This window comes from Sceloporus occidentalis, unplaced genomic scaffold, assembly GCF_023333645.1.
Source record: "Sceloporus occidentalis isolate IW3139 unplaced genomic scaffold, rSceOcc1.0.p SCAF_4, whole genome shotgun sequence".
In the NCBI taxonomy this organism is placed as follows: Eukaryota; Metazoa; Chordata; class Lepidosauria; order Squamata; family Phrynosomatidae; genus Sceloporus; species Sceloporus occidentalis.
In genome coordinates this window covers 28,489,027-28,505,802 of record NW_028316984.1, presented here as the reverse complement: position 1 = coordinate 28,505,802, position 16,776 = coordinate 28,489,027, and the positions used below count along the sequence as shown (strand labels likewise).

General features: G+C 40.5%; 2 protein-coding genes across 8 annotated transcripts in view; one reads left to right on the top strand and one right to left on the bottom strand.

The window, feature by feature from the left end:
* GLS (glutaminase) overlaps positions 1 to 6,644 on the top strand; it is a 103,612-nt gene extending 96,968 nt beyond the window's left edge. For all 4 annotated transcript variants that reach the window (XM_089519577.1, XM_089519575.1, XM_089519580.1 and 1 more), the window contains 3 exons: positions 1,655 to 1,731; positions 1,826 to 1,889; positions 3,959 to 6,644. In XM_089519577.1, coding sequence (XP_089375703.1) covers positions 1,655 to 1,731; positions 1,826 to 1,889; positions 3,959 to 4,115 — 298 coding nt within the window. In that variant the 3' untranslated portion in view covers positions 4,116 to 6,644. The remainder of the gene's footprint in view (positions 1 to 1,654; positions 1,732 to 1,825; positions 1,890 to 3,958) is intronic.
* Positions 6,645 to 8,778: 2,134 nt separating this feature from the next.
* Positions 8,779 to 16,776, bottom strand: part of LOC149313661 (signal transducer and activator of transcription 1-alpha/beta-like) — a 38,240-nt gene continuing 30,242 nt past the window's right edge. The window contains exons 19-24 of one of the 4 annotated variants that reach the window (XM_089519571.1): positions 15,762 to 15,856; positions 14,155 to 14,294; positions 13,263 to 13,448; positions 12,308 to 12,380; positions 9,938 to 10,037; positions 8,779 to 9,010 (exon numbers count right to left, since the gene is read on the bottom strand). In XM_089519571.1, the coding sequence (XP_089375697.1) occupies positions 8,987 to 9,010; positions 9,938 to 10,037; positions 12,308 to 12,380; positions 13,263 to 13,448; positions 14,155 to 14,294; positions 15,762 to 15,856 (618 nt within the window). In that variant the 3' untranslated portion in view covers positions 8,779 to 8,986. The remainder of the gene's footprint in view (positions 9,011 to 9,937; positions 10,038 to 12,307; positions 12,381 to 13,262; positions 13,449 to 14,154; positions 14,295 to 15,761; positions 15,857 to 16,776) is intronic. The other 3 variants (XM_089519573.1, XM_089519572.1, XM_089519574.1) reach the window with 3 other exon arrangements.

The following is a 16,776-nucleotide window of genomic DNA, read 5'->3' as shown; positions in this document are numbered from 1 at the left end:
CGATCCTGTAAGATCAATAGACAAGTTTGTCTGAAGAAGACTGGGCTTTCTTCCTCTGCGTACTTCTGGGTGACTTGAGACTCAGTTTCTCTGGCAGTGCACTGTTCATTCTGACTTGGTTGTTAATGGATTAGCCAGCTTTTAGCAAATCTGAATTGATGTGTAACTACTGTTTTGAAAGAAACCCACTCTACCCTGTGCAAAAGGATGTCATGTCAATATTTGTCATGAATAAGCCATACTCTTATTATATATTTGTGAGTTTACCATAATTCAGAACTAGTGGAACTGTCATTTTTCTAGGTGTTGTTAGACTTCAGCTCCCAGCAACTCCATCCAGCCTGGACAATGGTGAGGGATGGTTGGATTTATAGTTCAGTAGGGCCACAGCTTCTCTTTGGGCTTGTCTACATTTGCCAGAATACTCCAATCTTCCCTAGACACTTCAGGATTATGCCTTTCCCCCCTCTTCCTTCACCCTGAGGCTATAAGGCTGCATTAATGCAGTTTGACACTGCTTTAGCTGCCATGGCTCAATGTTAGGGAGTTCTGGGCTTTGTAGTTTTGTGAGAGACTTAGCCTTCTTTGTCAGAGAGCTCTGGTGACACAACAAACTACAAGTCCCAGGATTCCTTAGGATGGAACCATTACAATTAAAGCGGTGCATTAATTCCATAGTGTGGCAGCAGCCTGAGGACTCTTTCATACTGCACAGTTACGGCAGTATTCCACTTGAATTATCTTGAAATCCTGCGGTTTGTAGTTCAGTGAGACACTAGAGCTCTTAGGAGAGCCAGTGTGGTAGAGTGGTTTGCACGCTGGACTATGACTCTGGAAACCCACTGACCTTAGGCAAGTCACATACTCTCAGCCTCAGGGGAAGGCAATGGTAAACCTCCTCTGAACAAATCTTGCCAAGAAAACACCCTGATAGGGTCGACATAAGTTGGAAACAACTTGAAGGCATACAACAAGAAGGGCTTTTAAGTGGAGCATTCTAAGTATCCTTCCCTAAACTACACATCCCAGGACTCCATAGGATGGAGCCATGGTAGCTAAAGTGGAACTATAGTGCTATAACTGGGTAGTGTGAAAGGGCCCTGAAAGAGGGGGAAGAGTCCTGCTCTCAGATAGGGATCTGCTGAACACTTGTCCTTAAGGGTACCCAAAACTCAGGCTGAGTTCAGTGAAGCTGTGAAAGTTAAATGTGAGTTTTTAGAGCAACCTGTCATATATACATGGTATATTATAACAAATGTGTATGGATGGGTGAAAATACCAGCTCCTGACTAATGTTCCACAGACACAACTCACTACACCTACCATGGATCTGGGGGCATTCTCCGAAAGGAGTAGGTGATATTAAATCTGTCAGATGCTTGAGAAGCCTTGAAGCATTGCCCAGTCAGTCAGGAAGGGATGGCTTTGTGGCTTATGAGTGAAGGTGAAACCAAGCAAGTTGTTCTACATTGAAAAGTAGGATGGCAGGTAGAACAAGATAAGATGTATGTGATTGTTTGTAGTATAAAGAATGAAGTGGGTTTCCAATTTTAACTAGGCCCCAGATTTCAGAAACTGTGACCCACTGCACTAGGCAGTTCTGCCTTTGCTGTTAGTGGATTCTTCTCTTTATATTTTCCTACTTTCCTTTCAGATTTGCCTTGTCGGGCATGGATATGGAGCAGAGAGACTACGATTCCCGGACTGCTTTGCACGTAGCTGCCGCAGAAGGTTGGAACAATGAGTAAATGACTGAAGCAGCTGTTATGCTTTAGGGTGGCGAATACAATGAGCATATGTAATTATCTGTATTTCTGTATTGTAGGTCACGTCGAGGTAGTTAAATTTTTGCTGGAAGCGTGCAAAGTGAATCCTTTTCCCAAAGACAGGTGAGCATCTGCACTAAAAATATAGTAGAGTTTTAACAGTCAATTCAATTATGCATGCATTGGCTTCACATGCAGTAGTCTCTGAGGAATTCAAGCTCAGGCTTTATATGGAATTTAATAATTCTGTCCAATTTAAGAAGCCATCTGTTAGCTCTTTTGGGACTGGGACTTACACTCTAGGTTTATTTACCGAACAAAATGTCTGCATATTCACAGAGGGTAATGTGGGATGGAATCATTCATTAAAATAACAGTAATTCTTACATTGGTACTCTGATCAGGCACATTGATGTATTGTCAGCATGCACCCCTGTACAAAGTAACACACTTGCAGCTTGAACCTATGTTCATTCTGCCTAAGGAGCCATGTATTCTGAAGGTGCCAGATCCCATCTGATCTTGGAAGCTTAAAGGGGGTCAAGCCTGCATAGTACTTGGATGGGGAACTACCAAAGAAAATCAGGTGCTATGGGGCTATATTTCACAGGAAGGCAATGGTGTACCACTTTTGAGTATTCCTTGCCTAAGAAAACCCTATGAAATTTAGGGAGTCACCATAAGTCAACAGGTGATTTGAAGGCACAGATATGGTCATGCCTAAATTTGTTGAGTCATTTAGCATACATGCACCTAATTCGGAACAGATCAAGCATGGTGAGACCCTGTGAAAGTATAAGGCTCACTTTTGTCCCACTTTTGTCATGTCTGATATGTGTTATCCAGCCATCTTGTTTGTTCCTGGCAAAAAAGAACAAAAGGCATTTTGAATTTCACCTTGAGTTATACTGTTGTTGTTTTTTTAGAGAACGCATACAGAACATAGTTTTTTGTGGTTTTTTCGAGCTATGTGGCCATGTTTATTCCCTATGTTTCGCCAGCATCTGTGGCTGGCATCTTCAGAGAGGACTTACCTGGAAGGGGAGACACCATGATCACGAAGGTGAATTCTCTGAAGATGCCAGCCACAGATGCTGGCGAAATGTCAGGAATAAACTCTTCTAGAACATGGCCACAGAGCCCAAAAACCCCACAAAAAACTATGGATGCTGGCCATGAAAGCCTTTGACTTCACATACAGAACAGTTTCTTACTAGAATAAAATGAGAACAAACTAAGGACCTTGGGATTATGTCTCATATGATGAAGGGTGCCTATTACCTTGGGCAGGAAAGTAAACATGCACCCTGCAGGAGGTTTGTGAAAGGCCACAATTGCATATCCATGCTGTTTCCTCCGTGGCTTATGGTCCCTAACACATCCAAACCTAGTTCCTTCTGTTCACCACAGCCATATCTACTGTATATTCTGTAAATCACTTGGGTTATTTGGGACAAGGAAGTGCTTCCCTATATGGTGATACTAAAAACCATGCATTCATTTTAGCAAACAAGCTGCCTGGAATAACCAGAAAGGCAGGATATTTTGAGTTGTTGTATATGCCTTTCTGGACACTTTGAAGTGCTTTTCTGGTTTACTGCTAAGGATTTTTCTATTTAAAGAAGATAGTGTGAAAGTTAACATTGCTAATAATAATGCTTGGATAGTTTGAGATTCTTCCGAAATTCACAGAATGCATTAGCTACTTGCTTTGCCACTGCTTTTAGAATGCAAAACGTACTTAAACATTTGAGTGTTGATTTGGATTTAGATTTTATTTGCTTTTCAAGAAGGAAAGTACAAGAGAGGGGGGGAAATAGAGGAAAAAAGGTTTTCCTGATGTTTCAGTTTTTACCCTGCCAGGCACTCATAGCTTTCCATGGTATAATGGAATTTCCCTCCCTGTATGTCTCTGCCTTTGCTCCAAATCTTTTCCAAAGACTCTTTGAGTCTCCCAAGCTGATTTTGGGAGGGTCGAAGGAGATGGATGAACCCATTCTGTCAACTTTGTTCGTTTTATGGTGGATAGACACTGTGGAATTTCATCCTTAATATGTTCTAGTATTAACAGTGTAAATAAGGATAGAAGTTACAGTACAACAATTAGAGGTAGTTTACCCATGTTCTGATTTGATATTGTTCTGTTTAGGCATCTTTCATCCTATTAACCTTGAAAATTGTTCCTTTTGCAGATGGAACAACACTCCTATGGATGAAGCTTTACACTTTGGACATCATGATGTATTTAAAATTCTCCAAGAGTATCAGGTTCAGTATACACCTCCAGATGATTCCAGCAATGGAAAAGAAAGTCAAACTGTACAGAAAAACCTAGACGGCTTACTATAACCCTCTTCTGTTCCCAAGAATCGAAATAACCTTATTGTGGAAAAAATGATTATGAAGAGCGTGTGTGTTTCTATTGGATAGTGATGTATATTTTCCAGAAGTATCGCTTTGTTTCAGTGTTAACAGAAGCTTTCTTCATTGCACAGGACAAATCTAGTTTCTTTCAGAAAAAAAAAACCTCCCCAAGAGTCTCTTCTTGATGTGAGCAATTATTACCTCGTGTTACGTGTAACCGATAGAGGAAAAACTTGGTTGTCATTGGCTTTCTGCACTACTCATTTTTTTGTTCTCCATGAAGCTTTACTCCGTGGTCAAGAGCTTTTTCTGCTCCGCTTGCTTTTTTAAAAAGATAGATCAGTGAAGCTCTCTGGAAGTGTGTCTGTGTGTGGAACTGGGCTGCTACTGTGTGCAAGTGTAAATGTGGTCTTGCTAGATTTCAAGAGTTGTCGCTAGTGTGGATTTAGCCTGGATGCACTGAGCATCAAACCTGCACTTACATTTTATTTGTGTCTTTTAACTCCCCCACAATACCTGTTTACATCGTGCAATTCTCAAAAGGTGTAGACTGGCGACTGTGGTTCATGGGCTACACTTTTTTGTTCAGTTTTATCAGGGAATCTGTTTGATGGTTTGTCTGACCAAAAAGCATAGAGGAATGTAATTAAGTTATCTCAGATATTAGAGTTGCTTACTTCACGTCTACTTCTTTTTTTCCCTTCCCTCCGTACTCCAAATATTCAGCTGTTAAAATAAATATTCTTCAGTCACTAGCGCCTGCTGCTTCTACTCAGATGTTTTTGTTTTGTTTTTGGTCAAGTTATATGTATCACTCAGTACCAAAAGCGTTTTCTCTTCCACATTTTAAAATGCTGGCAAATCGTCTGTTCATGGACCCGTGACTCTTACGTACAGAACCTGATGCTTTGAAGAAATTTAAAATTTCAGTTAAGCTCATGTGTAGGTAAATACTGTAGGACTGGACTTCATACCAAAAGAAAACAAGGGTCATTTTAAGGACATTACAGTAAACTTCCAAGATAGTTGCGGAGCACGCCAGGGTCATTATGTTGCTTTCGCCCAATTGTTTTGCCTTCTCCCTTCTACTTCGTGCTCCTTTCTCGGTGACATCGGATTATGAGATGGTGTAACAGGAGTCAGGGTAGGAGAAGCAGACAAATTACATTGTGTGAAAGGAGAGGAATAAGCTTTTCATAGTAAAGTGGTTGAAGTTGGGCTTTTTGAGGAGATCTCTACTAGCATAGTTTAATCTAAGCCTCTGGATCATTTGTTAAATAAGTAGGTCTGACATGTTTGGGCTGGGGAGTTTTTTCAAGCACTTCCACAGGGGCTCCTCCTTAAATGGAATACTGTACTCACAAGATGTTTGTTCATTCTCTGTAGTTGTATTAGTCAATTCAAAACACTTTTCTGAACTGCATCTAGCAATATTGTTTGAAACATCTGAAGTCCATCTGCAGCCAGATGCCTGGTGCAATGAAGCCTCTGAGCTTTCTTTACCCCAAAATGGATGAGCACCCATGAACATCTATCTGCCTTTTAAACTAGTAGAATATATCCTGGTAACTTAACATTTCCATAGAGTATATTTAGCAATCATTGTTTACTTTATAATCAAACAGTAATGCTGCAAAATATCCATACAATAAATCAAAGCCATTTAGCCTAAATAGCTTAAGAGATTTGTTGGTCTTTCCCTCCCAGCTGCCAGTAGTATATAGGAGCGAGTTCAAGCATCAGTTTCTTTTGCAAAAATAGTCTTTGCTTTCCTCATTAAAAGAGGAAGTTGTATTTTGTAAAGCGTGTGTGTCCAGTGGAGGCAGTTCATTTCTATGTGGATTTATTTTGGTTATTTCTCAGTGCTATTACAGTCGCCCCTCCGTTTTCACGGGGGATCCATTCCGGAACCCACCCACCCCGAAAACAGAAATTTGTCTATATTCAAGCCCCATTGGCTTGAATTGCGGCACATGGCCCATTTTGCCCCCCTCCGTTTTCCACAAATGGGCGAGGGATGCAGACTTCAAGTCTGCAAAAATGGAGGGGCGACTGTATTTTAGTATTGCCACTGAAATATTTTTACTAAGATGGTGGCATTGTTTTGTTACACCACACAGGATCGAACTTACAATAATCCTATAATTATTAGAGCATCTAAAATGGATAACGCCAGCTATGCTTTGTACGCTAATATTACAATGGTCTTAGAACCCTTATCTCATATATTTTTAAAAGTGTGTTTAACAGACTGGTGTCTTTTAGCTTCTTTCAGAACAGGATTATTAGTAACCCTCTTGAGTAAATTGTGACTGATTTGGCTTGACATTTGACATTCTTTATTGTAGAAAATAAACCATGATGAATGTATTTTGCTTTTGACAGGTTTCCCATGATTTAATCTAATGTTAAATACTTGAGCTGTACCAGTTCTGGAAGTAAGATTTATTTTAAGGATTACAAAACCAATGGTGTTGCATTTTACAACATAATAAAGAACCATATTAAAAAATATTGTTTAGCTTGCTTATTTGCAATTTACCTTTCCTGATTTGCAATCTCTGTTCCCACATGAGGCATGTGTCAATATTTTCACACTAGTCTGTATAGAAACATCAAAAGCATGTATTTTTTCTTGTTGGTGGGGGAGGTATCTGTCATGAAGGTATTCATTTGACAAAGTTGTCTTTCTCTCTATAAAACCAGGCTGAGTAAGTTGCCTTTTTGGCTCTCAACTCCCAGAATTTGTCAACTACTGCTTCTGATGAATAAACATCTATGGTGGGTGAAAGACTCTGGAAAACGTGGTCCAAAACAGTAACATTTCCAAGTGCTGGAGAAGTGGACAGGTTTAACATATACTGGGGTGGAATCATGCTACCCTCCCAAGTATTGTTGGACTGAAACTCCCAGCATGTCTCACCATTGGGTATGCTAGCTGACACTGATGGGAAATGCAGTGCAACATCACAGCTGGAGAGCTGCATGATTCACACTAGCCCTTGCTAGGTTTGCGAATATTCTATTTGTTGAAACATAGGAGTCTAGTGTGCATTGCAGCACCCTGATGTAATTAGATTAACAGGCTTCTTGGCCTGCAGACGGAAGTATAGAAGGTTTCAATATACCTCATGCGCTAATCTTCTTTGGACTTGCAGTGAAGCACGCAAGAGTCTGAGTCATCCCTCAATATTCTATGCATTGAATCTCAGTATTCCAGTGCACACAATCAAAGAGAACCCAAATTGATTGATTGTTACACACATTTCTTTGAGCCATACCTCAAAAGGTACCCTTGGTGAAAAATAAAGTAGAAAGGGTAATCCTGTTTGATGTCTGTACTATCATCACTTTGAGCACTATCCCTTTTGTTTTATGGGTTAATCCATACTGGCTATACAAACAGGAGTATAGCGTTGAGGGAAGTAATAGTACCACTCTATTCTGTGTACATTTCTGGGCACTACAATTCAAGAAGGATGTGGACAAGCTGCAGCATGTCCAGAGGACTGTGACAAAATGGTGAAAGGTGTGGAAACAGCCTTATGAGTTACTTAGGGAGCTGGCTATGTTTAGCCTGGGGAAGCAATTTTCTGGTGCTCCAGAGGTGGGACACAGCAATGGATTCAAGTTACAGGAAAAGAGATTCTACTTAGACATTATGAATAACTTCCTGAAAGTAAGAACTGTTCGACAGGACTGTGCCATACCAGAATGTGATGAAAGTTTAAAAACCTTCCTTGGAGGTTAAACGGAGGGTGGATGGCCATCTGTCAGAAGTGCTTTAACTGTGTCTTCCTGCATTGCAGGGGACTGGGCTGGATGGGCCTTGAAGTCTTTTCCAACTCTATGATTCTATGGCTACTGCTTTTACTGGCAAAGAAACAATGTTTCAAAGCCAAAAGGAAAGTGAAGCAGCTTACCCCTCCAACTTTAGAAAGCTTCCAAGACTTTCGAAAACAAGAGCCAAATATGCCAGGTTGGGGTATGTAAGAAAAGCAGCAAATACTAGAATGTACCTTACAGTCTTAACTTTGGAGTGTTCACGGAGTACCCCCATCTGCACCCTAGCTGCAGTCTGGCCCTAAAATTCTGAGACTACTGTTCTTATTAAGCCCCTCTCAGCACACTGCCATTTTAATAAAATAAGGTGTCTGTCTAGGATTGCCATTCTGCTCCTACAACAAACCTAACTCTACACATCCAGCATCTCATAATAGCAAGAATGGACAACTGCTCTCTTCAGGTTTGTTTTGGAGCTGCAATTGCCATCAGCCCTAACTAGATAGAATTAAGTCCCTACTAAAGTATTCTGGAAAGTGAAGATCTGCTCCCCCTCCCTGTATTATATGGAGGCAAGAAATACTGCTCTTGGAACCAAAATGAAGCCAGCTGTAAGGCACTTAATGACCATGTCTGCTACCCAAAAGTAATGTGACCTTGCTGGGTAACTTGCTTCCCAATTTCTATAAGACCAGACACTTCTAATTCACACCATCTCTCAATTATTAAAATCTTTCAACTTTGCTGAGGGAACTAGGCAGGTATTCAATTAACTCCGTTTGTTTTGGGAAAGCCTACTAAAGTATGCATGTTCTATGTTTACATTGCCACTGAATAGGCAGCAGGAAAATGTTCCATGCAGGACTACTAGCTACACAATTTATTGGTAACAAGGAAGCCTTTCTATGTTTTCAAGCTACTCTTGAATAGCCAAAGGGCAAGAGCAATGGAATCTCTTAAGAGCCAGATGTACACTATGGATTTTAGTGCCTTAATGAAGCGCTCAAGTAGCCACAAACTAGCAGGTATAGGTGAAAAAATGAAGTCTTGCTGCAGGTCAATCCATCAAACACTTATGATGCATATTCTGAACATATCTGGAAAAGAAAAGGCACATGATCAGATAGTGCAACTGTACATACACTGTATGCCACAGGTGGGCAACTGTGGCCCTCCAAATGTTTTAGACTACAATGTGTGTAATCTATTGCCACAGGCTATGCTGCCAAAGGTTGATGGGAGTAGTCCAAAAACCTGGTGGGCCACAGTTTTCCAGATGTTTTCAACGGAGCATTTGATCTTACAAAGCAACTCTTACTCCACCCAATAGAACACATATAAACATCCCCTCGCCAAGCAATGTAACTATTTCTCAATGCTACCTAAGGAGGAATCAAACACCTTGTGCAATGGTTTTCCCAGACTACAAGTCTGTTGGAAAGTCCCCAGGCACAACAATGGCTCCTGAAGAGCCATGGAGGGTACACTGGAAAAGCTCCCTTGCACCGCTATCCTGTTGGCCACCTTTGCCTTCCCAGACCTCCACCTAAGCATGCAGGTGGAACTTCACCTTCCTCCAGGATCTCAGTCATTTTTTCCTCAGTTTAGGCTATTGTGCACTACTGTCACTGTGAAACTACAGTCAGATCTCTACCTAGGCTTCCCACCACATAAGCAGAACTACGGAGCATTCTGCAGTTTATATTAACCACCTTTTTGGTACAGGAAATCCACATCTCAAACTTTCTCAATGAATAATTGGAAGACACCAAACCAAAATGGATTATAAATGGAAAAAAGATGTAGGCAAAGACTGCTGACAGTCAAAAGTTATGACCAAAAGCAAGGACTGGGAAGCACATTATTAACTACTGAGCAACTCAAAGGGGAAACTATTTGCAGAGATAACTGCATTTTGCAATAATTTCTTATTATTGTCTCTTAAGACTGCCGTTTGTCACAAAAAGAAGTTTAATATTGATGACAGACTTCCAAGAAACCCACACTGTTTGTCATTTACTCACCATAATTTCTGTAGGGCTTACCATTCGTGCCACTTCACTAAAATCTTCAGGAGACAGAGGCAAGAGGTTGTCAGTGGAGAGCAATCTGGAAGGATGGCTGCTAGGCAAAGAAGGGACAAAAGCAACAAGAATAAAATAGTTTTTTCTAATGAATTGGTAGCAAGAATATATAATCAAGTCTTAGCACAGACTGCCTCTTTTCTACAGAAATATTTTAGTAATTTATAAGTGCCCAAGAGATGTTGCCCATAGGTGAGAGAAGCCAGAGGGCAGACCCTCCCTGTCCTGCTGAACCAAGTGGCTTGGCTCATACTGTAAAGGCAGTGGAATTGCTGTTCTCCATATGGCACTTGGGTTACCCTTGATAGCACTGTAGGTGAGCTAGAGCCAATGATAGTGTTTTCCCTAGGCCTCAACAACACACAAGCCCAAGTGCCAGGCATGTGTTAAGGAAGAACTTCATGCATTTGTAACATCCCAGGTAGGACTAGCACCAAGCATCTTGAAAGGTGCTGCACAACATGCCAAGTATGTTACACGATATAAAGGCAGAGGAAGGCTATCTTTCAAATCCTAAAAATTGCTGCATTTCATATTCTATGCCAGGCCTACTTCTGTGCCCAAGAAAAGTAAAATTACAGCTGTAACTTTTAAAAATAAACAAATGGCAAATTATTTGTTTAAACTATACCTAAAGGCATCTGATTTACTGGTCAACACATTTCAAGCAACGTTTTAACAAAACAGGCCATCTTAGAAGAGGCATTCTCTCTTCATCCTCACACAGAAGAGAATCTCTCTCTTAAGATGGGACTATTATGTATGCTTTTAAAATCTTTCTTAAGGGGAAAACATGCCTTTCCCCCCTTCAAAACCTTTGTTTTAGTTATATGCAAATCCAACTGATTAAAACAAAACCTCATTTCCATTAATTGTTAATTAAAACTTCTTTGTACATGCATGGTCAATTATATCAGCTTGGGAGAAGAATTTACACACACCTCCTTCATATACTTGAAGGAAGAGGAAGACTCCAAGAATATTTTATATTGCCTGCTTATATACTGTGCTTAGTTTTTCTCTTAACATTTTCAAGAACGACTCTGATGATTACACATCCTATTCAATATGTTATGATGAAGATTACACATAAAGCACCCACTGCAAAGACATGCACATATAGGCATGCACTCCAGAGGTCTGGTCTTTGGTGATTACGATCTAAATAATTCCAAGGCAAGACATAATGAGAAGAGAACACATGAGAAATCTAGAGAATGGAGGGCAGTTTGGATCTGTCAGTAAATTTAACCCCATTTTGGAATGGACTGATATGTAGAAGAAAGGGAGTAAAGGTTGAGTATCCCTTATCCGGAATTCTGAAATACTCCAAAATCATTCACACAAGTGGCTGAGATAGTGACACTTTTGCTTTCTGATGGTTCATTGTGCAGACTTTTGTTTCATACATAGAATTATTTAAAATATTGTGTATATAATTACCTTCAGGCTATGTGTATAAGGTGCATACGAAACATGAAATGAATTTCATGTTTAGTCTTGGGTCTCATCTCCAAGATATCTCATTATAGATATGCAAATATTCCAAAATCCAAAACAAAAATTCCAAAATGGAAAATACATCTGGTCCCAAGGATTTTGGATAAGGGAGACTCAACCTGCAAAGGAGACAATACATACTCTATGCTCCCCAGTTAGACTATGCCTACTTTAGTGCCGAGTCACCAATCCCACCTTACCCAGGTTAGCTATCAATCCCACCTCTCATCATCCTCCCTCTTCCTATACAAGCTTCATCTGAAGACAACACACCCTTCCATTTCTGTCTCCCTTCTTTAACCCCTCCTCATCCAGAGAGAGCCCCACAGCACCTAACTATGTAGGACATGGTTCATGTTTGATTTACACATACACGCCTCTCCCCAAACACTGGAAAACAGTTTTCATTTCCAAGGACTACATTCAAATTAAAGAAGCACATTATACCAATATAAAAAAATACTTTTTTATTTTGACATCTATATATCAAATACTTTTTCAAGTGCAAGAGTAAAATGTGGGACAGGTGGAGGTGGTGCATTAGGAGCTGGCATCAAGTGAATGCTGCTGGTGATGGTGAGAGGCAGGTAGATCCACAATGCAGCATCCAGAATCAGCACAAGCATGAGCAAAGGCTCCCCCTCAGCTGTGCTGGTCCCAAGAGGCCACTCTGAAGGCACATAACCATGCTGTGTAAGCAGCAAAGAAAAGGAGGGGACTCCTCCTACCCTGTCATAACATTGTGACAACTCTAGAAGGAAAGCTCAAGTGTTTGGAAAATATACTCAGGTGTCTTCTCAGCAAACTCACACTTCAGATACAGAGATTAGTTCAGTTTTGATGTATCCTTTTCCTCCACCATCAACATCCATGGGTTCTTGGGCTTTAAAAAGAAACAGAAAAACCTCACATAAGTATCCAGAGAACTAACCACACCACCCATCTATTCCAAACCCATGCTATAACCAGTACAAGTCTAGGTGTGGCTACTCAGAAATAAGGCTTATTTACAGGCCACTGGGTCTAGGAATGCAGCCCAATGTGTACTGGGCATAACAGAAATAGTCACACCTTGCAACATTAAGTCCAAACTATAGGTTCTGCAGCCAGCTCTTTTTTTTTTTTAAAGAACTTGACAGTTATGTTGTCTGCAAAATAACCAAAACCAAGTGAACATGAGAAGACATGCTTAAATATTCACACACTGCCAACTGTCTCCTCCTCCCAGGGTTCTGGGCCCGTTTTGGAAGCAGGGAAAAGAAATAATAGTCTGTGATTGTAAAGAAATTTATAAGAATAAAATATGCATTGCCTGCTTGAAATCCTGCTATAAAGACCATGGAAAGTGGCCCTCAGCTCCTATCAAGACTGTGGCCAGTGTCTTGTCAGTGATATATGCAGGCATAAATTGAACTACACATGCAGTGTATTTTTTTTTTTTTACTAATGTGTGTAATGATTGTAGCTAGCTGAAGGCAGCATAAGCTGATTTGCATTTGTGAGCTCATTACATATGAGATAGCTCATTCAAGTACACCCAAGTAGGATGTGAATGGACACTGTCTCTATGCATTGCTTTTGTGCACTGTGAATCCCATTGTGGGAGAAAGATGGGATATAGATATTTGAAATAAATCAATAAATAAAATCACTCTTGACTACAATACTAGGCTAATAGAAGCTGGAAATCCAATGCCATCTGGGGGGGCCAGAGCTTCCTTACCAAAAGTAACTTAAAAACAAAGAACAAATATAAGCTGCTCACACTCTTTGGGTCTGGAGTAGTATTTTCCGAAGGCATTGTCCTTGGGGATATCTGGATAAAGGTATTTCAGTGGATTCTCAGGAATATTCTCAGCTGCCATCACTTTGTAGCCACGAATGATATCAGGGAGGCTAACGGCAGTGAGCTCCTTCCGTGTGTAGGGTTCCACTGAGTGGAAGCAAACATCTGGTAAAAAAGGAGAAAAGCAGCAGTGGGAGAGAAGTGTTAATACATGATTAAAAGCTCAACTTTTCATGCAACCTGCCTGGTCTAAAACTGAAAGGATGTCACACATGCCAATCTGTGTTTCCCTCTTCTACTGGGGTTGCCAAAGTTCCCACCCCACGTTTCACTGCCTTTAAAGAGGGAGCCCTGGTGGCGCAGTGATTAAATGCCAGTACTGCAGCCACAAGGTTGTGAATTCGATCCCAGGCAGGGCTCTAAGGTCCACTCAGCCTTCCTTCCTTTCATAGGCTGGCTGCCATTATGCAAATCCTTATGTAATGATTATGTATGAATAAAGTAAGATTTCAGTATTGAAAAAAATTGGGACCAAAGATTAGTAAGGGTGGTATGCAGACACTTGAAACAGGCTTATTTCTGATTTTTTTCCCAGTTTCCAAAATTTACTATCCAGAATTTGGCCTTTCATTGGTTTTACTTTCTTGATCCAATTTCCTCCTAGGGCCATCAACCTTTTATTTTTATGTTACCCGTAATAGCTATGCAAGCAAGCTTAAAACAAGGTTTAGAGGGAAGCAGAGTTTGAAGGCGAGGTTGCTACAGCCAGTGACCATGCTGGCTGGGGTGGTGAGTAGAGTGCCGAGAAGTGTACTCCAAACAAGTAACCTCCCAAAACACCAACAAGAGTTCTTTCTCGATTTCTGCTTACCAGGAGGTGGCCCCTCTACCCAGGTAAAGGTGATTGCTCCTTCTCGGCTACTTTCGCTGAATCGCAGGAGAAAAGTACCACTTGCTTTATCCTTGAGCAAGGCTCGCTCTCGCTCTTTGCTGATAAAGCCCATTATGCTTCTGTAAAATGGAAAAGAAGAAGCCAGGTTTACTCTGCCCAAGTCCACAAACCCACCTGCAAGCTTTGTCCCAGCATCCTGAACTAGCTCAGGGTGGGGAGGTGGGTTTTTTAAATGCTTCTCCTATATTATACAGCTCAAGGCACATGCACACATGAGTGCATGATTTACTGTGGATGACAAACTAGAATAGCTCTCTCAAGGTGTATTTATTTCTACCTTTTTGAGATGTAAGTGATACCACCCTATAAAAATGCAATTTCGAGTTAATTAAAGTGGTTTTGAAGTCAGGATATGCATGCCTTGGGCACTGTATGCTGCTTCAGAACCTCCAGTGTAGGTCATTCTATTGGCTGTTGTATACCTAGACAACAATGAGAGATGCGATGGTCTGAGGAAAAAATTGAAAAGAATGATGGTTGCTTCCCCCCCCCCCCCAATCTTTTTTTCCCACCAGAAAATTTTTTTAAAAAATGAATTATGGAATATCTTATTTTCAGTTCATATATAAAATATCTAAGACAATGTGTTCATATATTTTACTCCCAATACAATATTTATAAAAGCTACATAGGCTGTATGTTTTATGTTTTGAAAAACTAAAAAACTACACACAGGTCACCTCATTGCCATTCCTGGTGTTGGTTTCCTTTTCTCTGTTCTTTTTATGGAAATGAGTGCTTTATGTTTGCCTGACAGTAAACTAAACAACTCTTGTTTTATAAATGGCTGTTTTGTTTGGTTTTTATTGCATTTTTTTGCCTGCTCCTCATAAATAGGCAGGTTCCTTATAGCTGAGGTATTCTTACAACTCAGGACTTCGTAGTTCCATTTGTAACAACAAACATAATTTAAAAAGTAAGTTTAAATTTGTAATAATTTTTGAATAAATAATACTTTCAGTATAGCAGACATACTTTTTTTTGCAAACTAGCTTAAACATAATGCATTTTATATTGTTAAAATAACAAAGTAACTTTCAATCCATAAAGTGTGCTGATATTATTTTTTCACATTTCCCAAAATTTTCAGTAATTTTTGCTGTAAAATTTATCTTTAACTACAGTTAAAGTGTTTTCAGTGTTCTCTAGCAGAATTGTAAGGATCTTCTGAAAATGTATTGACATTAACAAGTTAATGGGCAAAGTGCAAATCTCCAGATCTTGCTGGATTACAACTACAATCAGCAATGGGAAGGAGAACCAATGGTGAAGTATGCTGGGACCTGTAATCCAACATCATCCAAAGGGCCACTCTTTGCTCACCCAAAATTAATCTGACATCTCCTCTACTGTTTAAACCTTTGATTAAGAAGTCCCAGAATGTCAGACATATGGAATAGATAATATTTCCCAAGAGAATTAAGATGTCCAAATCTATCAGTAATCACAATAGACTCCTTTATTTTATTTTTAAATTGAGGCCCCAAGCACAATGATACCAGCAGAAATCCCTCTGAAATTCTTACCCATCATTCCAGATGGAGAGAAGGTGCTTCTTAATGAGTTCAAGTATTCCTTCAACCCACAGCCAGAAGGGAAAACTTTTATCATTTATGTTTTCCTAAAATTGAAAGAAACAAAAGAATGGTTTATTAGAAGTTGCCAATTTATCTTGCTGTGCTGGAACTCTCAAGTCCAAGTGCAAATTGGGTCAAAATAATGTCAAGGTTGCAATCTCTCCAACATGGTACATCTGCTGCGGGAATCAGTAGAATCTGACCAGGTGGGCCTCTCCTCTCCTCTGCTGCCAGCCATGCACCCCCCAAACCTATGCCCCTGGGAGAGGGACTACAAACTGCCCCAGAACCACAGTGGCATCACTAGTGGGGTGTGGTCTGCACTGGGTGACATCCCAGAAGAGGGGTGACACCCAGTGCCCCCCCATCTTGGTGTTTCTGCCTTGTTCTCCTCCAGAAGCCCCGCCACCACTTGTATCACAAGCCCTGCCCCCAGGAAGCCCCACCCTCTGCACCATTTGTGTATGACTTTTATGATTTCTGGGTACAGTACCTAATTTACCAGTGGTATCTAAACAATACATAGGACTCGTAATAACAATGCAGCAATATAAACTTGGGATATTTATGCACAAGATAGATCTTCAGAAGACACCTTTTTGAAAGTGCAATAATCTTTTACTCCATCAACTCCCAAACATTCTCTTCCTCCTACTATTCACTGTCAAGAAATAAATCAGTTACACAATGGGCCCTCCCCTTACATGGGGATCCATTCCAGACCCCTCCACGTAAGGGGAAATCTGAGTGTGCTCAAGCCCCATTGAAGATAATGGTGCATGTGCCATTGCAGCTGCCAGATGCGCCAAGACTTTTTCCGGCATGGACCTCCAGCATACGGTGGAGTCTGCGTATAACGCGGGCGCACTGTAGTACTCCACTTTGAATTAAGCAGGGGAATCTGATGTCATTTTAAGCAGTATCATACTTGAGCATGTTTAAAATGGATGGAATTGTGCATTTC